General features: G+C 33.8%; 1 protein-coding gene across 6 annotated transcripts in view; it reads left to right on the top strand.

Annotated features, from left to right (window-relative positions):
* MKLN1 (muskelin 1) overlaps nt 1-26,994 on the top strand; it is a 289,454-nt gene that overhangs the window by 144,504 nt on the left and 117,956 nt on the right. For all 6 annotated transcript variants that reach the window (XM_031941073.1, XM_031941074.1, XM_031941072.1 and 3 more), the window contains 2 exons: nt 9,348-9,457; nt 17,313-17,505. In XM_031941073.1, the coding sequence (XP_031796933.1) occupies nt 9,348-9,457; nt 17,313-17,505 (303 nt within the window). The remainder of the gene's footprint in view (nt 1-9,347; nt 9,458-17,312; nt 17,506-26,994) is intronic.

A 26,994-nucleotide genomic window follows, 5' to 3' on the forward strand; every position in this document is an offset into this window, starting at 1 on the left:
CCTTGTTTAGTGAGGAAGCAGCTGCTTTTGAACAGCTTAGTTTGATCAACTCCTAGATTGTATTTCTAGTCTTAAATTTAAGTGTTTATTTCTTAGATTTTGTAGTACTTTTTTGTATTTTATATAATTTTATTGGTCTTATGTTGTATCTTTTTATCATGAAAGATCTGTGAATTAATATATTTGTATTTACATTAAATGTATTTTGTATTATGCATTGTTTTACATTTTCCAGATGCTTTATCACCTCATTTTGAAGAGAGCATAGCATAAATTGTCAAATTTTCTGTTCTTGAAAATTTTCAAGAGAAGTCAACTTTTTCTTCTTGGTTGACTAACTAGATAGGTATTTTATTAACATTCTGTGCATAACAACATATTGTCTAGGTAAAGTGTTTTAAAAAATAAGAAAGGAGTAGGAACCAGTAATACAACCAGAATGACTACAAGCTAATCTTCTTGATGCCTATGCATGTTATGTCTCTAAATTTATAGGTGAATTACATTTGTTCATTTTTCTTTCCTACCTTTGTATACCTCCTGTTTTCTTAGGGTTAGGGAAAAGCTTTTTGATAACAACAAACATACAGAGAATGGTCATTATGATAATACATTTTCATATAGCTCTTTAAGTTTTTCACAGCACTTTGGTCTCAGCAACCCTGTGAGATAACCAATTTAAAATTATTATTTCTTATTTACAGCTCAGGAAATTGAGGTGAACATAACTTTTGGAATTGGTCCTAGTTTTTATGACCATAAGTCCAGTATTCTTCTCTTATGCAAAGTGGAATTGTACAAAGCTGCCAGAGTGGTGAAACCTATCTTATAATAAAGAGTATCAGTTTTATTAATTTCTTTGTAAAATGAAGAATAATATATTAAGTGATTGGGAATAGTTGCAGATGATCTCTTGAAGTCACCTGTAGTTCCAAGATCTGAGTCTTCACAAAACTAAGTCATTTTTTGGACTTTATTTAAATAGCATTTGTTAATATTGATTTGTTCCATTTTCAGTGTCTTTTAATAATTGCAATTTTTCTTTTTGCCTGTTTCTGCTTCCATGTAGGTATACCATGTAAATATTACCAATCCTGCATTTCTTATCTCAGTCTTTAATTTCATTTCACTGAGGATTTAATAATTCCCTAATACTTTTATTAGTGCTTCTCAATGTTTTAGGGCAGAAATGCCTAATTTAACATTCTTGTTTGACCTGGTTGACCTTGGAGAGGCCCAACTGAGGCCTAATTTTTAGCACCTACACCACCAAATTTGAGGTTTTGAAAAACTAAAATGGTAACCAATCTCTGCAGAAAAGTTTGGAGACCTTTCAGATAGGAAATATAAAATAAGTATTCTGAAGAGCTTAGAGTTATCTTGGAAAAGCGGATAAAATAAATAGAGAACATTTCAAGACTTGTTGTCCTCCTTGCTCTACCCATAATGTTTTAACTCTTCAAATTTCACTAAATTTTTTATTTTAAATATGTATTAGTTGCAAAGGGAGAACCTTAAATCACGTATGTGTGCAAAATTATGAAACTGGGACTTCTTAGATTGAGAATTTCTTTGCATTAGTAATGCAGGAAATTTGCAGTTTAAATTTAGTGGGTGGATTCATTTACTCATATTTTATGTACTCAAGTAATTTGAAGTGGTTTTGTATGTTGATTAAAACAGCTTTTTGTTCCTTAATTTTATAGGGATGTCTTTTTGGTTATATGAGAAATTCTTTTTATGAAAAGATGGACTATCTATAGGTTTCTGTAAATGTATTTTATGGAAAATTGATGCCATCTTTTTCATCCTTTGAATGGATCAGGACAAATTTTCCCTGTACCTTTGTTGTCTTGTTGTCTTCCAAAAGGTAACATTTATTGGCACAGGTAATATACTCCATGGCAATTTGACTAGTTCAAATTACTAGAAAAGAGATCTTGTGAGTCTTAGTTTTAAGTTATCTGTTCATCAAAAATTAAGGATAATTTGGCAAACTTTTTTTTTTTTTTTTTAGATAACTCTTAGGTTGTGGCAAAAGCACTGAAAAAAAAAAAGTCAGAAAAACCTGGATTCAAATTCTGGCTCTGTCATCTATTAACCAAAGAACTGTAGACATTTTATTTTATTTTTCTGATCCTCTTTTTTCATCTGTTGGGTATACCATCATGATTTGTAGGGATCAAATGAAACACTATAGTGTAAACCTTTTTTTTTTTTTTTTAAATAGCCTTTTATTTACAGGTTATATGTATGGGTAACTTTATAGCATTGACAATTGCCAAACCTCTTGTTCCAATTTTTCCTCTTCTTCCCCCTACCCCCTCCCCCAGATGGCAGGACAACCAGTAGATGTTAAATATATTAAAATATAAATTAGATACACAATATGTATACATGACCAAACCGTTATTTTGCTATACAAAAAGAATGAGACTCTGAAATATTGTACAATTAGTCTGTGAAGGAAATCAAAAATGCAGGTGGGCAAAAATATAGGGATTGGGAATTCAATATAATGGTTCTTAGTCATCTCCCAGAATTCTTTTGCTGGGCATAGCTGGTTCAGTTCATTACTGCTCCATTAGAACTTATTTGGTTCATCTCATTGTTGAAGATGGCCAGGTCCATCAGAATTGGTCATCATATAGTATTGTTGTTGAAGTATATAATGATCTCTTGGCCCTGCTCATTTCTATAGTGTAAACCTTAAAGCTATCCAAGTATTAGCTAATAATATGATAATAATTTTTATTGGTGGATATGTTATTAGTGGGATGTCTAGAATACATAGACCATACTTATTTTTTATAGGTCATATTTGCATATGCATATTTGTACTTTGCATTGAATTGTTTTGTCAGTATTCCAGGGCTGTGATTCTTGTTTTTTCACATAAGCTTTATGAGAGTAGGAAAGAATGTTGGTTGCCTTTGGTCAGGAAATCTGAGCTCATTTCCCATTTTTTACTGGTCTCTTTTCTCTCTTTGGTATCGTGGTCTTGGTCAGATCACTGAGCTTCTGCAGGCTTCCATTGCCATGTATATAAATATGCGTGATAATCATGCATTCCCACTTCCTTACTTCCCTGTTTTATGGAAGGTAATTTGTAAATCTTAAAATGCTGTAGAAATATAAATTGTTCTACTAGATTGTTGTAAAAACCTTGAGCACATCAGGTGTATCATAAACATTCAAAGCTTCTAGCTGCATGCTGAGCAAATGAATCACAAAATTCAGAAGTAAACAAATGCAGTGAACTCATCAAAATTCTGTTAGTAAAATATATATAAACAATAAACTAGAAAAAATGAGGAGCATGATGTGATCACTGGTAATTAAATTGGAGATAGTTAATGTATTAATGTGCATTATTTTGTTGGAATGATGTCTATATCTGTCCTAGAATACATCATCTTTCTTCTCAAAACCACTCCTGCTCCTGACTTCTCCATTTCAGTTCATTGTGTCACCATTTTTCCAGAAGTCCAAGTTTATAACTTAAAAATCATTCTTCATTCTTCACTCTTATCTTGCTTACCATTGTGAAATCATTTTAATTCTTGATCAGTGGTATAGTCACCTGTTGGATTCCCTGGTCTTGTATCTTCATACAACTACCAAATTGATTCTCTTAAAAGCCCAGATTTGACTATGCTTCCTAGAAAATTGCAGCGGTTCTCTATTGTTTCTGGGTAAAATACAAATGTCTATATTTATCATTCAAAATCTGACTTCAGGCTGTGTTTCCAAGTTGAGTTCTTCCCTTGCACCCACTCTAAATTCCAGCCAAATTGGCTGTCCCCATATTAAACATTCTATCTTTTTGGCTCCATGCCTTTTCACAGTCACTCATGTGTATGTGTGTGTGTCCACCTCATGATTGATTAGAATATACAGTCACTCATGTGTATGTGTGTGTGTCCACCTCATGATTGATTAGAATATACTTAATTCAATTCATTTGAACTACATGCTAGGCCCAGTGCTAGTTGCTAGAGTTACAAAGATGAAAATTATTTTGTAAGAAATAACACTTGCCCTTAAGGAACTTTTATTCTGCTATCTGCAACTTGTACACAGATCAGCAGATTAGAGATAAATACAAAGTAATTGGTGGGAGAGGGTAAGGGGAGATGAAGACTAACAACTAGGGGAATTAGGAATATCCTCTTTCCCTCTTCTATCTATTCATGTTCGTGGAAGGCTCTGAAATATAAATAATAAAAAGATGGCTATTTGTGCTTGCCTTCTTAATAGCACCAGCACCACTATTCCCTAAAATCAAATGACCTATTCCTATAATCCTGTCCCTTTTACCTTTGCACGTAAGCCCCCCCAATAGCCTTTTGTCTTTGTACAGTTTATTAGGGTGCTGTTTATCACAGCTGTGGCACCCCTCCCCTTACAGGCAGAGAGTAGGTGTAGAAGGTACCCATGACCAAAACCTAGTGGTTGATTTCCTCCTCATTCTTCATTACATGGAAGTGCTCTTTCCTGCTGCCTATAGGACTTCTTTTGAGTTTGGTCCAGCCTTTTGGTCCAACTCACATCCCAGAGGTCCTAGCAGTCCAGCTTGTACCTGTGTAGGAGCTTGGTAAGGAAACTCCACATAATTGGATCTGCCATGATCCAGAACTCAGATGGTCTTCTTTCTTTTGCAACTTATCAGAGAAACATCTACAATTTAAAACAAAACACAATTTTCTTTCTGGAATTAAACCTTAAAATCTTGACATCTTAACAAGTAAGGATCGGAAATGGTCCAAAGGATTTGAGAGAAAGAAGGAACTAATTTTGTACTCATAAGGGAAATGAGTTCTAACCTAGAAAGAGGGAGATCCACTCTAGGAATCCTGAGACAGATCTTTAATCTTTTTTGCATTAAATAAAAATAGAAGGGGCTATTGCTGATTATTTCTCTCCCTCTGGCATACAGTGCAACTTCAACTCCCAAATTTTCTGGACTATAACCTGACCTCAATCCTTAAATGCTTTATCTCTACTTTTTCAAATCTTTAGTTTGCTGAATGGTTCAGCTCAAGTGCCATTCCTTCTTTCCTACTTACGCCTTATTGCTTTTATGTATGTTTACTTATCAGTGGATGTATGTCTCCCTACCTCCAACAAGGTAAACTATTTGAAAGCAGGAATTACTATTATTATTATTGGTCTTTTTACTCCTAGTTCTTAGCATAGTCCCTGACACATAGTAGGCTTTTAATAAATATTTGTTAAATATAATTGACTATCTGTATAACTTTTAAGTAATTTGGTCTTTTAGTCAAACTTTTTGTATTCTTAATTTCATTGAGCTTACCTATATTTGGAGATGGGAAATCAAATACAAAATAAAAAGTTTTTTAAATTTAGTTTTAAAACTCAAATTTTAAAATATTAAAAATATAAAAAAAAAATTTTGGAGTCCAGAGGTATTTATTTTGGATCTCTTTCTTTGTCATTTGTATAGTACTCTATCTTTGTAGTGTTCCTTGTCTCTGCTCTTGCAAATATTTATTTTGTCTTCCTAACTAGGTTATAAGCTCCTTAAGGGCAAAGATAAACCATACATGTTTTTCCCCTCCCACTTAATGGTATTTTATTTTTTTCCCAATTACATGTAGAGATAGTTTTCAGCCTTCATTTTTGTAAGATATTGAGTTCCAAATTTTTCCTCTTTCCTACTCTCTTCTCAAGACAGTAAGCAATATGATTTAGGTTATACATGTACAATCGCTTGACCATATTTCCATATTAACATGTTGTAAAAGAAAACTAGAACAACAAAAAAGTGAAAATAGTTTGCTTCAATCTCTCTAGTTTATTCTCTGGATGACAATGGCCTTTTTCATCACAAGTCTATTGGAATTGTCTTGGATCACTGTATTGCTGAGAAGACCAAAGTCTTATAGTTGATGATCACATAATGTTGCTCACATAATGTTCTCTTGGTTCTGCTTACAGCATCAGTTCATGTCTATTTTCCTTTCCTCCAAGAACATAAGTTGTTTGAGGGCAGAGACAATTGCAAGGTGTAATACAAAGTAATTTTTGTTAGGTGGCAGGAGGAAAGACATCAACAACTTGGACAGATCAGAATAGGCATTGTTTGGCACTACTGCTACAAAGACACAAAGAGGAGGACGGGATATTAGATAATCTGCAACATGGAGTGCATAAAGTGGAGCATAAGGCAGGTTTTAAATAAGGTTCTGAACAGGGAAATTTGTATTTTGTTCTGGAGACAATAGAAAACCATTGGTGCATTTGGGGCAGAAAGAATTCTTTGACATGGTCGGACCATTGCTTTAAGAATATAAAGTTTAACTATTTAGATAATGAATTGGTAAAAGAAGAGGCTGCAATACAGGAAGTCTAGTTAGTTTGTAATACTACAAATGATAGGAGAGGAGAGCCTGAATTAGAGTAGTTGTTGTCTGAGGAAAGGGCTTTAAGAGAGAGTGTGGAGGGAGAATGAACAGATTTTAGCAATGAATGAACAGATCTTAACAATTGATTGGCTAGGGAAGAAGAAAGTAAGAGTGAAGAATAAAGAATGAATTCTAGATTGTGAATCTTGGAGACTAGGTGATAATATCACAGAAATTAGGGAAGGGACTTTAGGGAAAGATAGTGAGTTCTATTTTGGACATGGTAAATTTGAAATGTCTGTGGGACATTTTGGGGCAACTAAGTGGAGCAGTGAATTTAACACTTGGAATCAGCAAGACCTGAGTTCAGGTCTAGCCTCAAACATAGTTATGTGACCCTGGGCCCAGAGTTAGTCACTTAACTCTCTTGGCCTGTTTCCTCATCTTGCAAAATGAGCTGGAAAAGGAAATGGCAAAAACCCCAGTATCTTTGGCAAGAAAACCCCAAATGGAGTACAAAGAGTTACACACTCCTGGAAGTACTGAACAGCAAATGGGTCATTGAGTTCAAAATATCTAATAGGTGATAGAGGGATTAAGAAGAGATTAGAGTTGGGTATAGTTTTTTTGTTGTTGTTGTTGCTGTTTTTTGGTAGTCATTTGTATAGTGATGATAGGCAACTATAGGGGCTAACTGAGGACTCAGAACTATATTAAATATCCATAGGATACTTGTAGGATTTGGGGTTAAGAATAGGACTTTAAAGATCAAGCAACTCCTTTATTTTAATAATAAAGAAACAGACACCAGGAGAGGTTATGTGTAGTCATTCAGTAGTAAGAAGGAAACACAAAAGATTCAAACCCAGTTTTCTTGACTCTTTTGACTGTACCATATTGTTTATTGCCATTTTACCAATGTGAATGCTTAGATGCAGAAAAATTGAGTGACTTCCTCCAGGATACAGAGCTAGTGAGTATATGATCCTAGACTTTGATTAATTTAAGCATTTTTTAAAAGTATTCTTGAGTTGTCACTTTCCACAACTCAGTATATTTAGTGAGTTGCCTGTTATTTCTGTTCTACCACCATAGTATCTCACACATCTTATGATTCCTTTCTTCCATTCATGTGGTTACTATCCTAATTCAGTGTTATGCCTTAACTGTTGTATTTATTTGCCTCTTAATTGGTCTTCTTGCCTCAAGTATTTTCCCTTCTTTATTTAATGCAGAAGTGATTTTCCTAAAGTAAAGATCTGATCATATTTTCCCCAGACTCCAGTTTTTCCTTATTTGCAAATAATTTCAAATAGAAACTTCTTTCTGTCATTTACACCTCTTCACAACCTGACTGAACCTACTTCTTCTGCATTATTATACATTATACATCTATATGTAGGGTTTTTTTTTTCTTTGCTAAGGCAATTGGGGTTAAGTGACTTGTCCAGGGTCACACAGCTAGGAAGTGTTAAGTGTCTGGGGGCAGATTTGAACTCAGGTCCTCCTGACTTTAGGGCTGGTGCTCTGTCCACTACGCCAGCTAGCTGTTTCTTTATGTACTTTTTGATGCAGCTAACTTGCTTTCTCCATCTTGTGTACTTTTGCACTGACTGTGTCTTGTGCCTAGAATTCATTCCCTTTTCACTATTTCCTCTTAAAATTTGTTTCCTGAACTCACCTGAAACACCATCCTCAACCCGAAACGCTTCTTGATTTCATCCACCCTTTACTGCTGCTACCTTTCCTCTCAATTTAGTTTATTTTGTATGTATTCTATAGATATGTTATCTTGTTTGATCTAAGATAATATAATAAAAGATCTATGAGATCTGGAACTGTTTCTTTCTTTCTTTTTTAGAATCTTTCTTTCCTCAGCTTCTAACACAGTAGTAGCTATTTAATAAGTTTATTGGTTTATTGGTTTGTTGACGTGATTGGAGGGCCAATTGATTTGTTAATTTGATGTTAAGAAGGGAGTTTCATAGCCATTAGGATATCAGGGAAGCTTTTCAGGGAGAAAATATGACAAGACAGTTCTAAGCAAGATTAATTTGGCAGTAGTGTCAGGTTTGGATTAGAGCAGGAAGAGATATGAGAAAATTGACTTGAAGGATATTTTACTAGTTCGGGTGGATGTTAATGAAAGCCTGTACTATTTTTATGTTAACTTTCTATGTGAGAAGAAGGTGCAGATATAAGAAAGAACCCATATTTCTTGACTTAAGTTCAGGACTCTCCTTGTCCCTCTCTTTATCCCCCCCCCCCCCTTCTTCTCTCTTAGTTCTGTACTTCAGATGTATTCTAGATTGAATAGATTTTTGTGAACCAGACTTTAAAAAACTATCACCATCTTTAACATTTTAGGGAAAGATGTGGTCTACGGGTTCTTTTGTTTGTCATTTGAATATTGATGTGACCGGGGTTTTTTTTTTTTTTTTTTTTTTTTTTTTTTTTTTTTTTTTTTTTTTTTGTTTTTTTTTTTTTTTTTTTTTTTTTTTTTTTTTTTTTTTTTTTTTTTTAACTTATGCTTTTGTAGAGATTGGTTTTTATAATTGAAATACAAAAAAAGGTAAAATACCTGGTCAGATGTATCTTTCCTTGAATTTCACAGTTTTTCTGTGTGTGAGGTCTATATAGTAGAATGGCAGAGTGAAGAGTATTCTGAGTTCATTGAGTCCAGCAGATCTGGATTCAGATCCTCACTTAATAATTCTGCCAGTCTTTTTAGGCATGTAAGACACTATATCTCTTATCTGTTCTAGGCAGCTTCCCATAATTGATCTATTTAATCATAGTTTGGATGTGATTTACCTTCTGAGCTATCCCATTGGAGAAGGTTCCCATAAACAAATCTCTAGATTATAGATTACTCATGAGTTTCCTATACTAGTAGCCTTTTTTTGTTATTTTGTAGTATTCTATTTGGAATGTATATATTTTAAAATGTTTCCTTCTCTTTTCCTTTCTCTTAAGTTCCACTCTTGTCCTGGGGACCCAGCTTTAATTTTAGCATCTGGTATGTTGAACTTAATGGCATTGATGATCCTGATGTTGTGCAACCCTGTCTCAACTGGTATAGCAAGGTAGGACTTAATTTAAAACGCTTTTATTGTATTTCCAAATCCCTGTAAGTTACTGGTCAATAAAAAAATATTTGGTGAGAATTATATACATTTGACACTGAATTTTCATCCAGAGGATCACTGTTAATTATCATTGCTAAACCAGGAGATAAAATATATATATTGACTGTAAAAGAATATATTTAATACAAAATATGTAAGCTTGTTCTTGAGCAGTATGGCACCAGAGTAGAATCACTAGTCAGTAAACATTTCTTAAGGTTCTACTATGTACCAAGTACTGTACTAAGTGTTGGGAATTCAAATAAGAAAAAGATAGCCTGTATCCTCAAATAACTTACATTTTCATGAAGAAATACAATTCACAAAGGAAGTAAAAAAAAAAAAAATGGGGGTGAGGCAGATGGTACAAGTATGATAATGATATCTAGAAAGTCTGAAGCTGGGTTGAGAAGGGAATGAACTTTGGGTAGCCTTGGCCCCTTCCCCGAAGGAAAACCTCAGGAGTAACTCACTAGTAGGAGGAAGATGGCATAACAGATATGTTCCAGGGTCAAGAGGCTGAAGGGACAGCTAAAATGAACAACGCTTGAACATAGCTCAAAACGGGGGAAAAGATTGTTTTACTTGGTACTCAACTGACACTTTTAGAGGTTAGGCTTCTATTTTATTAAATAAAATGATTATTGTATATTACATCATATTTTGTGCATTATTATACTTTGAAAATACCATATGTTCATTTCTTATTAGACTTCATTTAATACTGCTTCCAATACTTTAGCTTCCTGTTATGGGAGCCACTTGCCAGTGGCTGCTGGGGATCCAACTCAGACCGGCAGAATAGATCCCTTCATGTGACAGGATGATAATGATACAAGGAGACTGAGAGGCAGTTGCATTCTCTGTCCTCTCTCCTCTTCCCTCTTGCCTCCAAATTATTTCATTCCCAATCTACAAGCAACATCTGTATCAGTAAAGGCTGCCCTGCAAACTCCTTCAGGGTTGTTATGATTCACACCTGTGGAAGCTTTTGGAGAATTGGCCTGCCCCTTCACACTTAGGCATGGTCCTTGGACCAGCTTCCCTCATCTTCATTCTCTTTTTCCTACCATAACAGATGATATTGAAACATGGATAATAATAACAATAAGATTTGCATAGTGCTTTTAAAGTTTAACAGATCACTTTCTAAATATTATTTTATTCTTTTAAAATCCCTGGGGAATAGGCACTATTATTATATCCTTTTATAAATGAGGAAACTGAGGCTATCAGAAGTTGTGACTTCCCTAGAGTCACAAAGCTAGTAAGTATCTGTTCCCGGATTTGACCTTAGGATTTCTTGACTCCAAGCCCAGTACTCTATCTGCTATGCTACCTAGTTAACCAGTTCTTTTTGTATAAAAGTACAAACAGCAATTGCTTACTTTTTACTTTAAAATAGAATTTCGTATGTAGTCGATTTTTAAAAACATATCTGTTATGCCATCCTCCTCCCACTAGTGAGTTCCTCCTGAGGTTTTCCTTCTGGGAAGGGGCCAAGGCTACCCAAAGTTCATTCCCTTCTCAACCCAGCTTCAGACTTTCTAGATATCATTATCATACTTGTACCATCTGCCTCACCCCCATTTTTTTTTTTTTTTACTTCCTTTGTGAATTGTATTTCTTCATGAAAATGTAAGTTATTTGAGGATACAGGCTATCTTTTTCTTATTTGAATTCCCAACACTTAGTACAGTACTTGGTACATAGTAGAACCTTAAGAAATGTTTACTGACTAGTGATTCTACTCTGGTGCCATACTGCTCAAATTTGTAGTTATTTTTTCAATAGCTACTGTTCAGCTTTGCAACAATAGAAAAGACTCCTCCCCCTTCATCAGATTTGCCCTACTTTAGATTGATATATAAGACAATTTCTTGAGATTCGATTTCCTATTTCCTTCTATGCTTAGACCATCTTATGATTGTTTGCTAACTCAGTGATATTGAATCCCCTAAAAACTAAACCACTTTTCTGAAGTTTAGAAGATAGCTCCTAGGGAAGTCAGGATGTTTGTTTTATACTCTCATAGACCTTGCTGTCTTTATGTCCTTCTGTTTGTTCAGTAAAGGAAATGATTTGTGTCTAGGTCATTGTGATGATAGAGATAAATCTTTTTCAGTTTAATTTGTAGTTCTCCCATATTAGCAGTTTTGTCTAGGGTGACAAGAGTTTGAAAGATAATCACTTTTCCTTATCAGTGGGTTATAGGGAATGTTCATGGAGGACTAGCATCTCTGGTGTAAGGACTTTCCAAGTCCTTTTGAAGGCTATTTATCCACTTTTGGCTGCATTTTACGTAGCTTTTACATAGCATGTGCAGAGATCACACTCTGTTAAACTGTCTTGGATGGGCCTTAGACTTGTTGGTGAGTAAGGTGTCTACCCAAGCGTGTGAAGATTTTCTTTAGCAGAAGAGGCAAATGAGAATACTTTGTTCCAGTGATCATGAAAGCAGCTGAAGCAGACACTGTGGAATGCTTAGCGTTTGATCAGACACGGAAGATGCCAAAGCCGTCTTTTGCATCCTGGGTCATTGCCATTTGTCCTGATGTTAGTCTTGCCATTGGACTTCAGTGACTGTACAACTCTGCCTCACTTAAGTCCAGTTCACGCATGAGTTAAGATATCACCTTGGGATGCTCTTTTAAAACACAGAAAAAACAACAATTATCCTCTGTATTTAGAAACTCTTAAAATACTACTTATAATAGTCACTAGAAGTATTGACTTAGTTAACTGGAATCCATTGGTAGTATGTCCCAATTGTCAATTTGCCTTTAACTTGCTTCTTGTGGCTTTGAGCTTGTTTTCCTTGTGGCATATTCATGAGAATGGCTGAAAAGGCAAAATTGATAGATAATTCTTAGGTTGAGAAAATTTTACTTAAAAGAGATAGGAAAGCATGACATTTATATATTTTTACCTATGGAATTCTTTTGTTGTCTCTTAAAACGGTTGCCCTTTTTGGCATTATCCATTTTGACATTTGATGATTTCACTTTCTTATCAGGTAGCTAAGTGTATAGAACTCTGGATCTGGATTTAGGAAGACCTAAAATTCACATTTGGCCTCAGACACTAAATTTGCCCTTGGGCAAGTCATAACCCTATTTGCCTAAGTTTCCTCACCTGTAAGATGAGTTGGAGAATGATATGGCTAACTTAACTAGTATCTCTGTGGAGAAAACTCCCAAATGACACCATAAAGAGTCAAATACATTTGAAAATAACTGAATACTACGTTTATCATGTATTGTTTCTTGTCTTCTCCATTAGGCTGTAAATTCCTTGAGCGTTTAATTTGTGTGTATGTGTGTGTACTGTATTCCTTAACTAATGTCAGCTTTAAATGTTCAATGAATACTTTATTTGTACAGTTGAATTTAATTGAATCTATTAATGTTGTCTAACATCTGATGGTCTTTCATTTTTATTATTATTTTTTTTCCTGTTCTTTAGCGTGGTTTTCTCCTTTTAGAGCACAGGAATTAATTTTTATTGTTCAGATTTATATATTTGTATCCAGTAAAGTATAAGCTTCTTGAGGCTTATGATTGTTTTCTTAATTTTGTCTTTATATCCCCAGGGCAGAGATTTTTCCATTCTTACTCTCCACCACACTCTTGCAAGTCTTTTTGTCACTACCTAGACTAATAGCTCTCTAGAGTGTGATCTGAGGACTCTGAGGACTCCTAGGGGCTTTTGAGTCACTTTGGAGGTCAAAAGCTTTTTCAAATAAATACTAGCATTAATAGTGCAAATACTCATTTGCCTATTAAAATACTCTTCCATTTTCCATTTATATATCTTGACAAGGCCATACTTTCTCCATAGACTTCAACCAGGATAGCTAATCTCAACAGACTAAATGTAGAAGCAGCTATGAGAATCCATTATATAAAAATGTTACTCATAATAATATATAATAGAATTCTCATTTTAATTTTTAATGAAGTAATAAACATGTTAAACTGTTTTCAATTTATTTTTCTTTCTTTTTTTTTTTTTTCAATTTATTTTTCTAACACAGTAAGTATGAAATAGATGTAATCCACAAAAATTCTTTATAGTACTCAGTAATTTTTTTTTTTTTTGAGGCAATTGGGGTTAAATGACTTGCCTAGGTTCACACAGCTAGGACGTATTTAGGGTCTGAAGCTGGATTTCAACTCAGGTCCTCCTATTTCAGGGCTGGTGCTCTATCCACTGTGCCATCTAGCTGCACCGTGTTCAGTAATTTTTAAAAATGCACAAGGAATCCCAAGACCAAAAGTTTGGGAATTGTTGGCCTAGGCCAAACTCCCATCAATAAAACATTTTAAAGAATCCATGCACACTGTATATATGTTTATTTATAAAGTATATGCATATACTAGTATACTAGTATATATTCAACATATAAAAATCACAATTAAATGATATGATAAAAGTGAACAGTTATTTGATATTAGAATCAATAAGGTTCCCCTGGAGTTTATTAGGGGAATGCCATAGTCAGACTTGTACTTCAAGAAAATTATATTGAGAATTATGTCTTCACATGATTTGGTTTAGAGAGGAAGAGATTTGAAGCAAGGAAACCAATAAGTAGGGTATTGCAATAGTTTAGATAAAAGATAACGATGACTTGAACAATAGTGGTGGCTGTGTCATTAGAGAGAAAGGGAAGGATGCAAGAAATATGAATAATATATAAGATTTGGGAACTAATTTACTCTATGAGATTAGGGAACAGTAAAGAGTGAAAGAAGACACTGAGAATATGAACCTAGTTGATTAATAGAAAGTATTATACTTTGAATGTGGGTATTGTTTGGTGGAAGGTGAGGAAAGAAAAAATATATGATAGGTCATAAGCCATCTTTCTGTTCTTTTCTTAGCAATTCTCCATCCAAAATGAAACTGGATAAAGTCGGCTTGTAGTCACTGTCACTGTCTGAAAGATGAAATCTCAGAGTTGGGAATGGATATACTGGGTTTGAGTTGTAATATTATTGTGGGAGCTTGGGTTGTAGTTTGATTATAAGTATGTTGTGAAACCCAATAAGCTCAGAAGGGGGAAGATTGAGAGCTAATACATAGAGGAGTAGGCATCCACAGGGATGTGGAAGAGTAATCATAGACGTGGTTATGTTGGAAACAAGCTCCGTAATTGGCTATTGCTTCCAATTGATTGATCACATGACCCTTGAGGTCAGGCCAGATCCCCACTTTGGAGACAACTGACCCACACTTTTTGCTAAAACATTTCATTTTTTCTGCCCATTCTTCAGGCTGATCAAACAAATATTCTAAGTCATACATACGTATGTCATACATACATATATACATATACATATATACATACATACATATATATATACATATATACATACATACAGTCATACATACATACATATATACATATACATATATATATACATATGTATATGTATATATATATGTATATGTATATATGTATGTACGTACGTATGTATGTGTATGTGCCTTCTCAGAAACCATTATAATATGTCTGTTATTCCCCAAGTGTTATTCATATTCTTGTGTCTCCCCTCTCCCCTTCACTCACATTCTCTGGCTCATTGCCTTGTTGTGGTGGAGAGGCTCGTGTAGCTCGTTGAAACTATGAGCTATGCCATGCAAGATTCCCTACGATGGACAGGCTATCATGGAGAGTTCTGATGCATTGGAGAAGAAATGCTCAACCCTCCAGTATTTTTGCCAAGAATATCCCTCCAGTATCTTTGCCTTATGAATATTACTAAAATGATTAAAGCATTGAATTCAGAAGATGAATTTCTCAGGTCAGAAGGTGTCCAATAAGTTCCTGGGAAAGAGGGAAGGACAAGTACAAAAAACTCCAGTACTAATGAAGCATCTGTATCAAGCCAAAAGGTACCTTAGTTGTGGATGCATCTGATGACAAAAGGAAAGACTGATATGGTAAAGAGCGGTATTGTATGGGTTTCTAAAGTGTAAGGTCTATGAACCAAGGTAAGCTTAATGTTATCATATAGGAGATGGAACTTTTTAAACATCAGCATTTTGGATGTCAGTGAATTTAAATGGACAGGAATGAATGAATTTAATTCAGGTGGTCATTATATAGTTATTACTGTGGGTGAGAATCTCTTAGAAGAAATGGAGGAGTTGAAAAATGAGAAGATGATGTCTGTCCAAGTCCAAAGCAAACCCTCTAACATTAGGAGAGGCTAAAGGTGATCAGTTTTATGAAGATCTGTAACATCTTGATGAAATAACACACAAAAAAAGATATCACATTCATCAATGGGAATGCTAAAGAAGGACATTAAAAGATAATTCAAATCACAGGCAAATTTGGCTTTGAAGTAAAAAAAATAAAACAGAGCAGAGTCTAATGTTGTCATTATAATTCCCTGATCATGGCAAATAACTCTTTTTTTGGTTTTTGTACATAGTCAAAGGTATGGTTTTTCCTGTATCAAGGTATGTCTGTCAGAATTGTAAGGAAAGCAGAGTGTCACAGAATTCATCTTTATAATAACTTCCTTTTCTGAACTTAATCCTTGTGTTTTGTGCTTCTTTGATGAATTTTAGTCTATGGATATGTGTACATACATATAATATATATATCATACATACAGTACATAATACATACATGTGTATATATGTATGCACATGCACAGAGAGACATTTATATACATATATTATTAGATTGTTCTCTCTATGAGGGCAGATATGGTATCTTAAGTATACACAGTAAACACCTTCAAATGTTGCATAAATTCATTTAATTGGATTTTCATATAAATTATAAAGTCATAGAAGTAGATGAGAGAGAAAATTGAGAAAGAGAAAAAGGGCTATTGGCAGAATCTTGTATCCTGTCTTTTTTGTTCTGTTTTGATCCTTTTGGGGCAAATATTTTTCAAGAGTTTTAAGTGATAGTATTGCCTTACTAGTGTAGAATAGCAATTGAAAGTTCCTTCAAAGCATCTTGTGTTGGTTTTTTTTTTTTTTTTTTTTTGGTCATCATCATTGTTATGATTAAATCTTATCGTATAGTATGATAGCTTTAGAAAGTATAGGATTTGTATTTCTGGCCTCAGCATCCTCTTTGTAACAGTATATTCCGAAGGCAATTTGGGCTGAGAAAATCATTTATTTGGTATACCTTGTGCAGGAGAGCATATCTGATAAATTGAAGTTTTAGTATACTATCTTTTTGTAGATGTAAATAGTGGGAAGCAGAGAAACTGAATAGTTCACATGGCTGGTATTTGCCTTACCTTGTTTGGAGTGTAGTATACTCTTTATGTAGAAGTGGTAATAATTTGTTTTACTGAAATCCTGAGAGCTCTTATGTAATATTTCTTAAGCAGCAAAGTACACTAAATATCATGACCTACTTTACCTTCAGAGTATAATGAAGCTTTTCTCATGTTTATACTTACTCTTATGTAATCTTTACATATATTTGCTTTTCTTTTAGTGAAAAAGACCCACTTTTTTTTTTTTTTTTTTTTTGCAAACTGGAAATAATCACTGGAATACTTGTATAAATAATTTCAAATAGTTCTAGAAATGATTACTTATATTACTTTCTCTTATCATAATTGTCAGGTTTTTGGACAAAAAAGTTACTGGCTTGGCATTTATATAGAAAAAAGATATTTATATTTTAGGAATATTGCAGGGGGGGGGGAATTAGTGTTTCTCTCTTGTTAGTAGTAGATCTCCTGTCTTTTAAATTTATATTTAGAATCATTAGGAATTGCAACAAAGCAAATCTCTCCTCCTTTTAATTTTTCTTGTGTTCTAGTAGTACCGTGAACAGGAAGCCATTCGCCTTTGTCTAAAACACTTCCGTCAACACAACTACACTGAAGCATTTGAATCACTACAGAAAAAAACCAAGATTGCACTGGAACATCCCATGTTAACTGATCTGCATGACAAACTGGTATTGAAGGGTGATTTTGATGCTTGTGAAGAGTTGATTGAAAAAGCTGTAAATGGTAAGGTATTTAGAATGTAAGTTTAGATTTGCTTTTGCAAAATGGAACCTCAGTTGTGGCTGTGTGTGTGTGTGTGTGTGTGTGTGTAAAATTAATTCTTCAATTTATATTGACCATATGATGCTTAAATGTTTACATCTTGTACTCTTTATAAAGTAGTATTGGAGGAAGGGGGTTTTACTGTAAGGATCAAAAAAGTATTCAAACAGATGATAGTAATATTTTTATATTCAGATGAGTATTTGTACTCAGTAAGAACTAGGATAGGCATCTTGGAAGAATACACATTAATCTTAACAATGCAGTCTTTAGCATCTTTATTTTCACTAACGTTCAATTGAAATTTAGCATTTCCTTCAATTTCTTCAAATTACTTCAAATAAGAACCAGTATTTTGTAAAGGGATCCTAAGCATCACCAAAGTGTCAGAAAAAAGGATCATGACTACCAAGGACTCTTAGCAAACTTCATTCTTGATTTAAAAAAAAAAAAAAGCTTTCTCGTTAGTGAAGATTTGTTTAATGAAGTAATTATGATTTTCTTGTGTAGACTACAAGATCATTACGAAAACGGTTCTAAAACAAAATGTTTTTAAAATCTTATACAAAATTGTAAATAAAATTATAATAAATATGTTGCCTTGTAAGATAATTACTTTGAAAAAATGTATGAATTCTTATATATTTATTTGAAAACCAGTCTTGTTATTTTATAAAAAACCTTAATACAGTCATATAGTATATAAAGTACTGATCTTGTAGTTGGAAGACATCACTTCAGGCCTTTGCTTTGTCATTATTATGTGAACCTGGGTGTTATTTTTGGCTTCCTGTGCCTGAAATAATCTATAAATTTCATCCATGTGTTAAGAAATAGACAAATGCTAGAAACTTACTTTAAAGCTTATCAATTTTCATATACATGTGAATGAACTGTTATTATTAATTCATTATAGTATCTAACTCAGTACTAAAAGGTATGAGGCACTCAGCAAATAAGTTGTATTGTCTTGCTTGTATTTAAATATTTATCAAACATCAGTTTTTGCCAATTTTGCAAGACAGAGTATCATCAATACTATTATTTTACAGAAGAGTAAATTAAAGAAAAATTTTCAAGCCTAATAGTTAATGATCCTTTGTTAAATTGAAGTGGCCAAAGGCAGCTGGATGTTCAGTTTCCTTACTAAAATGTTCAAGACATTATCATTATCACCATATATTGTTGAGCATTCACCATATGAGACATTGGGTGGAATACTATATAGTTAGCATTTTTTTTAAGCTTTTATTGCTTGCCTTCTAACATCTTTTGATATATTTTAAATTTTACTTAATTTCAAAAGAACAACAAAAGAGCTCTACAAAAATCATAGAAGTAAAGTAAAATTTGGAGTTAAAAGATAAATGGGAATATTCCATTATAAAAATCACTAAGACATCGAAACATGACAAGAATTTAAAATTATATGACATGCCTTTAAATAGAGGCATGTAGAGATTTAATATTTTTATTTTTATATTTAATCATTTGTTAATCACCTACTCTGTATACTGTAATACTCAGCACCTATATATATATATATATATATATATATATATATAAAACTATTGTTTAGATATGATTCCTATCTTTTAAAGAAGTCATTTATTTTTAGGTTCTTATGAGAAAAGGAAGAAATCCATAATTGCTAGTGATTGTATCTAATCATTAAGCTAAACATAGTTACTATTGACAGCTGTGTTTTTAATAGCAATTTTTCCATTTAAATGCATTTATTTACATCTTTCATATAGTACAAGCTAGTCAGTAGGCACACTTCATATAATCTGGTTATAAAGAGTCGAGAAACCACTAAAAATCCATCATTCCAGTTCTGAGTTTCCACTGTAAATTTCTTCTTGCTCTTAAAGAGGAAAAGTTTTAAGGGGAAATTTTGAATTACTTTTTTTGAGAGACATATTCAAGACATATTTTATATTGCTTTGGATTCTCCTCAGCTGGCTCTGCAGAATTGTCTAATTAACAGTCATTCCTTCCACGTTTCTGCTTGCTTCATTGATGATGCTGTTGGACAAATAAGGAAGTAAAATAGCAGTCCTTTTGGCTTCTTTTCTTATTAAAAACATAGTAGGAGAAAGCAGAAAGGCCAAATTGGCTAAATGGAAAAGACTTAATTACAGAAAGTATTTCCAGTTTCAGTTTTTTTAAGAGAAGAAAACAAATAACTACTATTTAAGGTATTGTTCCCATGCCGCCATTTAAATATAGTCCATATTTAAAAGCTATAGATCTGCATTACATTTTTTTTTTCCCCCCTAACAGGATTCTTGGTATTTTAAGAGTATTCTCTAAACTTACATTCCTTTAAATTACTGAGTATTCCTGAAGTAATAGTTGCTACCTTTTGTATAGTTTTGCTAGGGAAAAACTATGTCTAATAGCCTTTAAAAGACAAAACTGACTCACTGAAGACTGCAATGTTACTTCCGATGCAGAAAAGTCATACTAAAGCTCAGGGCTACTTTTGTATTTCAGAAAAGAGGAAAAAATAGATATTTATGAGGGACGGGAGTTAAGTGTAAATTTCTGAATTCTTGAAATCTGAGTTTGAAATACTGACAGATTATATATACACATTTGTATTTATCTACTGTACAATTTTATTGTATTTTTAACCTATATAGCTTTACTTTCCTTAGTATATTGACTTGCAGTGCTTTTCAGGCATCCATATTTAAAAAGACACTGTTTCCTTTCCGTCAATATTTATCAAATGTTGCTGCATTCTCATAGATGGAATTTAGAAATCAAATAATATCCCCTCCCCCCCGACTTTTGTATAGCATCTCTGTGTAGCATTTTATAGTCTACAATGCATTTTTATGTATTTCATTTCATTTGCAAACTGTCAAATACTAAATAAACATAGACTATCACTAGAGCATGCCCTTGTGAGGGAGGCACAGCAAGTTGTGATGCAGTGTTAGGACAGGAGGAAGCTGAGGTTCAATGAGATGGTAATTGGCAGAGTGTGGAGCTGTACTTTTGTTTTGCTGTTTTAAACAACTTGCTGTAAGTCCATTAGTCTACTTATGTTCTTAGTTCTTTTAAATGGCTTAAATAGGTACTATATGTGCCAATTTTACAAGGAGCCTTGTTTATTAAAGCATCTGCATAGTCTCTTAGAATTTTGCTGTATTATAAATGACCCCAGATTCATAATGCCAATTGTGATAAATGTTTACTGGGCATAATTAATGGTGATTCTTACTTTTTACAATGTAGAAAAACTTACTGAGAGAATATTATATGTGGCTGAAATCTCTTAGAAAGTCTCATTCAAGGAAATCTGACTGTTATGCCTTATTTTTCTGTTGATAACTTAACTTGAAACCACAGTGATGCTGACTGGATTTGGTGCTGTTCATAAATGGCATTTTTTTTTTTCACTCAAAAACATTTTTTGAGAGAATATTCATGTGTCCTCATTTAAGTGTTTTCTAACTCTTTAATTTAAAATTACAGTATGACCTTATGATCATACTAAAGAAAGTATTCTTATTCAACAAATAAAATACTTTTAAATAATACTATTAATACTATATTAATAATAATACTATTAAAGGATTTTACTTAATTCTTTTTAAATATTTAACATTCAGAACTTTAGAGCTGGAAGAGATCTTAAATTACATCTTTTCTAAACCTCATCCTTGTCATTTTACACATAAAGACACTTGAAATTTGAAAAAGTACAATGACCAAGGTCACCCTCCATCTTAGTGTCAGAGCTTGAATTAGACTCCTGATCTTTTTTATTGGAACATTAGTGGTCAAGAAAGATGATTAGCACAGGCTTATCTATTTTAGATTGAGGAACTTCAAAATATTTCTGAGAGAATTGTCAAAATAGCCACAGAAGAAAGCCCACAAGAGCAAGATTGTAAGTATTGAAGAAGCTATCATGTGAGGACTCTGAATATTTCATTAGAACAGTAAGCAATGTTTCTCAGCAGATGAGTTAGGAAAGGATCATGTTAGAAAATGGGCAGATGAGTTAGAAAAGGACATGTCAGATTAATTGAAGATGTATTTGCTTTTGTTGGGGAGGATCATTTCATATTTGCTGTGACATGAAGGGGTTGACTCCTTATTCTTTCTTGATATTGTTAACCAGTGGGAAAGATTTTGGATGGCCGTTAAATTATTGTTCTGGAGCAGGGAGGGGTTCTTAACCTTTTTGTGTGTGTGCTAATGACTTTTTGAGCAGTCTTAAGAATCCTGTGAATGACTTCTCAGAGCTGTTTTTAAATGTATAAAATATGATCATTATGATCACAATTGAAACCAATTTTGTTGACCAATTATCAAAAGGTGAGTAGGTCACTTAGTGGATAGAGCACTGGGTCTAGAGTCAGAAAGACCTGAGTTCATACTAGCTGTGTGAACCTGACAAGTCACTTAACCTCTGTTTGCCTCAATCCACTGGAGAAAGAAATGGCAGACTACTCCAGAGTGTCTTTGCCAAGAAAACTCCATAGATAGATAGTCCACAGGCATGAAGAATCTGGCATGACTGAATACTATCAACAGATTTATCAAAATATTAAGCAGATCCATGGATTCCAGGTTAAGATTCCTTACTTAAGAATAAGTATGATGTAAAAAAACCATAGCATCTTATTTACTATGGTGACCCAAATATATATGCTATATCTATAAAAGAAGCTCAGTGAAAGGGAAAAATTTATCCAAGTATAAACTGAAAATCACACAAAATTATTTACCTGTAGTAGGCAATATAGCATTTCTTTAAATTCATATAAAAGTATTTTAAATTTTTTTGTTTTCATTGTTTTCCTCACATTTTCATTGACATTTTTTCTTCTTGAAATTTTAAATAGTGTATGACATTCATTACTTTCTGTTGCTCAAAACAGGGATGGACCAAAAACAGCTTTTTGTTTTTGTATGCCATCAAGCTTAGAATAGTATTTTACAGTTTTAAAAAATAAAAACAAAACTTTATTTTAAAATAAGTTCACAGACCAACCACTGTCTTAGAGAATAACTACAGGCTTCTGATTTTATTATGCTAAATAGCGGTAGGAAATCAGTGTATCATATGTTGGGGATAGAAGGAGAAAAGGTATATTATATGAAGACATGACAAAACATGGAGCTAATGTTGCAGTTTTTGAAAACTGTAGGCTACTAGCAGGGTAACCAGTTTGTTGTTTGTTTAAGCTGTTAACCATCCCCTACTGGTTTTTGGTGACATTTTTCTTTATTGTTTTGTCATTTGCAATGTTCAAAAATGAAGATCAGTCTAGTTTTGTTACTTTTAGTAACTAAAAAATGTTTGGTAGGCAAGGAAGTTGTGTTTTAATTTGTAAAGATTGTGTCTTCATTCATGTCATTGACAAGCACATTATCTAAATTTCATTATTATTGCTTCATATTTATTTTAAAGAATAGAAAAATCAATAAAAATATATCTGGTATATACCTTTTTTAAAAAAGCATTTTATTTGGCTTTGCTCACATGATCTTTGAGCTCTACTGTCTATTCTTTTTTCTTTGACTTTGGTGAAAACTCTGTATAGATGATATGTGAGTTAGAATTAACAAGTTCTTACCTTGTGGAAATGCTGAACTAAAGACACTGATTGTATAAGTAGTAGCATATTCAAACACATGGATGTGTTGAGTCTTTCCAATAGGTCTAGTGTGTGTGGATATATTCTCTCTAGCCTTAATTTTGACTTGCTTAGTCTTTGGCAGCCAAGTTCTCCTTCCCCAACTCTTGTGGTTTCCTTTTGTAAATTTTATCAGAACATAGGTAAATTGAAACAAAGGTATAATGAGGTTTGAAAGGGATGCAAAAAGATCTTTACCAATTTTAAGATTGTTCTGGGCTTCTACCTGCCAATTTTTTTTTTTTCCTTTTTGGGGGGAACAGGGCTAGTTGGAGTTTGGATGGGCATGTGGGGATGCTTTCATAATATAATAAGATTAACAAGCCTAAAATATGGTTATTTTTCTCTTTACATGCTATATGTCATCTTTTTTGTTTGGCTGACTTTATAATACAACTTAAGCATGTATTGTTGCTGGTCTACAGATTTTTTTTTAATCTCTTAATGATTTAACATTTTATTTTTCCCCATTTACATGTAAAAACAAATTTTAATATTCTTTTTTAAAAATTGGAATTCCAAATTCTTTTCTTTCTTCCTTTTCTCCTTTCCCTCCCTTATTAAGAAGTTAAGCAATTTGATATGTTATACAGTTGCAGTCATGCAAAACATTTCCATGTTAGTCATATTGTGAAAGAAAGCACACATAAAAAAAAATCAACCCAATAAAGAAAAAGTATCATTGTCAGCATTCATACTATATCAGTTCTTTTTCTGGAGATGGATAGCATTTTTTCCATCATCAATCCTTTGTTACCACAGTAACTTTCTATAGTTAGAATTATTTTTGATATGTTCATTTTTCTAGATAATTTTTAGCATTTGTTTTTGTACAACTTTGCATTCTAAATTTTTTTCCTTCCCTCCTTATGATAGCAAACAATCTGATATAGGTTAAGTATGTGCAATCCTTTTAAACATATTACCATTTTTGTTGTGCTAGAAAAATCAGACCAAAAGGGAAAAAACTGAGAAAGAAAAAGTAAACAAACCAAAAAAGGTGAAAATACTATGCTTCGATCCACATTCAGTCTCCATAGTTCTCTCCTTAGATGTGGACGGCATTTTCCATCCCAAGTCTATTAGAATTGCCTTCAATCACTTCTTTGTTGAGAAGAGCCAAGTCCATCACAGTTGACCATCACATAATCTTGTTGCTGTGTATGGTGTGTTCTCTTGGTTCTGCTCACTCTATATCAGTGCATGTAAGTTTTTCCAGGTTTTTCTGAAATCAGCCTGCTCATCATTTCTTATAGAACAATAATATTCCATTACCTTCATATACCATAATTTATTCAGTACTTAATTTCTAGTTCTTTGCCCCTACAAAAAGAGCTGATACAAATATTTTTGTACATGGTTCTTTTCCCTATTGTCTCTTTGAAATACTGACCTAGTAATGAGATTGCTGGATCAAAAGGTGTACACAGTTTTATAGTCCTTTGGGTATAGCTCCATTTGATCCCCAGAATGGCTGAATCAGTTCACAACTCACCAACAATGCATCAGTGTCCCAATTTTCCCATATTCCCTCCAATATTTATCATTATCTTTTCTGGTCATCTTAGCCAATCTAAGAGGTATTGGATGATGTAATGTTATTTAAAGGCCTACCTCTCTCCTTGGTTCTGAGACCTTGAGCTCTTGCCTGTCTTCTCTGGCTTCTGAATCTCTCCAGATCTCTCCGAATTCAAAGGTTTCGGCCTCCAGCCACCACAAAGATATATCATGGAATAAATGTCTCAGCCTCTGAGAGCTTCTAGTGCGCTTGTCTTCTGGCTCTGGGAGCTTCCCTTCTGTGGTTCTCAGTCCCTGCTTATATGCTCCACAGAGTATACACCAATCATTATATCACAAGGAAACCATTATTTGTTGTAGGATTAAATCAAGGTTAAACTAGACTTAACCATTGTCTCGTCAATTCCACTTAGTACCTTCTTTCAAGTTCTGGCCCTTAACATCTCCCGCTTTCTTTTGTTTTTAGAACATAGGTGGTCATGACCTTCCTGACTTCTCAAGGAGGTGAGAACCTCAAAAAGGGAGGTGATCACGCCTTCCCTGATTGCTCAAAAAAGGGGTGAAAACACTATAAAAGGGCATGATCACACCGTCCCTGACATCTCAGGAAGGGAGATGAAAACACCAAAGGAAATGGGGAATCAAATCAGATTAGCAGGTTTCTGAAGGGTCCCACTTGAAACAGGTATATATAAATCCATCAGCATGGGAGGTATTATTACATAAGCACATAGTAACACAGGCTGGTAGTGGTGTGACAACATGAATCAACATGAGGAATTATACATGTCCATAAGTGCTAGAAATAGTCCAAAAGGAATCTATTCATGTGTGTAGGGAATCCAATGATTCCTGAAGATTTTGAAGTTCTGCAACAGTCTCATTATCAGCTTTGCTTTTTCATTGTCAGATTTTTCTTTTTAGGTCTTCTCCTTTGTTTCGAGGTTTTTCTCTTTTTTTCTGTCTCTCTCCAGGTGCTCCTTGGCATCCATCTGATTCCTTCTCCATCTGTAAAGATACAAGGAAACCCTTTCTCCCAAGCAGTTAACCTATTTGGTCCCTTCTATTTACCACTTTCTAAATCTCTCCTCATCATCTGGCAATTACATTAGAGCTGCTAGCACTGGACACTGCTCTTCTATTGGGTTTAAAAGCCTATATACTCTCCAATTGTAATCCCTTTCTGCTATCTAATTGCCTTTCTGCTGATTGATCATGTAATCTCTTTCTCCCATCTGATTGTTTTTTGCTGATTGATCACATCAGAGTCCTGAACTTCTAAAGGTGCATCTTTGCGTAGTCCCCATATAATTCTTCTGCAAATTTCATTAGCATTTTCCTTAACCAGTTGTCTGATCATTATTCTTATAGCTGCATTTTCTCTAATAGTTCTTGTGACAGTTGTCTGCAGACGCCCCACAAAATCAGCAAAAGGTTCATTGAAACCTTGCTCTATTTTTGTGAAGGCTTCCCCTCGATTTTTTCCTGGGAGGGAACCCCATGTTTTTATTGTAGCAGTAGCAGTTTGCTCATACACTTCTATGGCGGTAATTAGTCTATGCTGAATTGTCTGCATACTGACCTTCACCTTATAGTTGGTCAGAGGTGATCTGTATATTAACTCCACTTTGTTTATTGTGTTGGGCTTGAATCCTACATAATTCATGATACTCCAAAAGCCACAACATGTTTTGTCTAAGTTCTAAACATGTCCTTGCTATGGATTTCCAATCACTAGGGGTTAAGATTTCATAAGCCAAACTATCTAGTAACATTTTAACATAAGATAATATAGCCCCATAAAGAGTGCAACCCTTTTTCAAATCCTTAATTTTTTCAAGATCAAAAGGAGTGTATCTTCTTTTTTGACCTGAAGAGTTAAGCTCTTCAATAACAGGGTATACATTTATTAAATCAGATATATCTTGTCCTTCTTTCTTAACCTTCACCAATGCCTTTTGTAATCTTGTCATAGGCTGCTTCATAGGTGGTGCTGATTGTGTTATTGCCTCTCCCCCTCCTCCTTCTCCTTTCACCCATGAAGAGTTAATTGAGGGAAGTAGGTCAGGGGATGGGGAATGCCCTAATGGCTTCGTCTGTGAAGCACCACACTCAGAATTGTACTTAACTTCATTCTTCATCCTTTTCACCTAGTTTATCTGGATCCTTCCCCTCCTGTACTTTCTTCTTTTTTCTTATTCTATAACTTATATAATTTCCTAAAGCCAATTGTATTAAGTTATATGTATAAAGTGTTTCTTTGGAAATT

The sequence above is a fragment of the Sarcophilus harrisii genome, chromosome 5 (genome assembly GCF_902635505.1).
Source record: "Sarcophilus harrisii chromosome 5, mSarHar1.11, whole genome shotgun sequence".
NCBI lineage: Eukaryota > Metazoa > Chordata > Mammalia > Dasyuromorphia > Dasyuridae > Sarcophilus > Sarcophilus harrisii.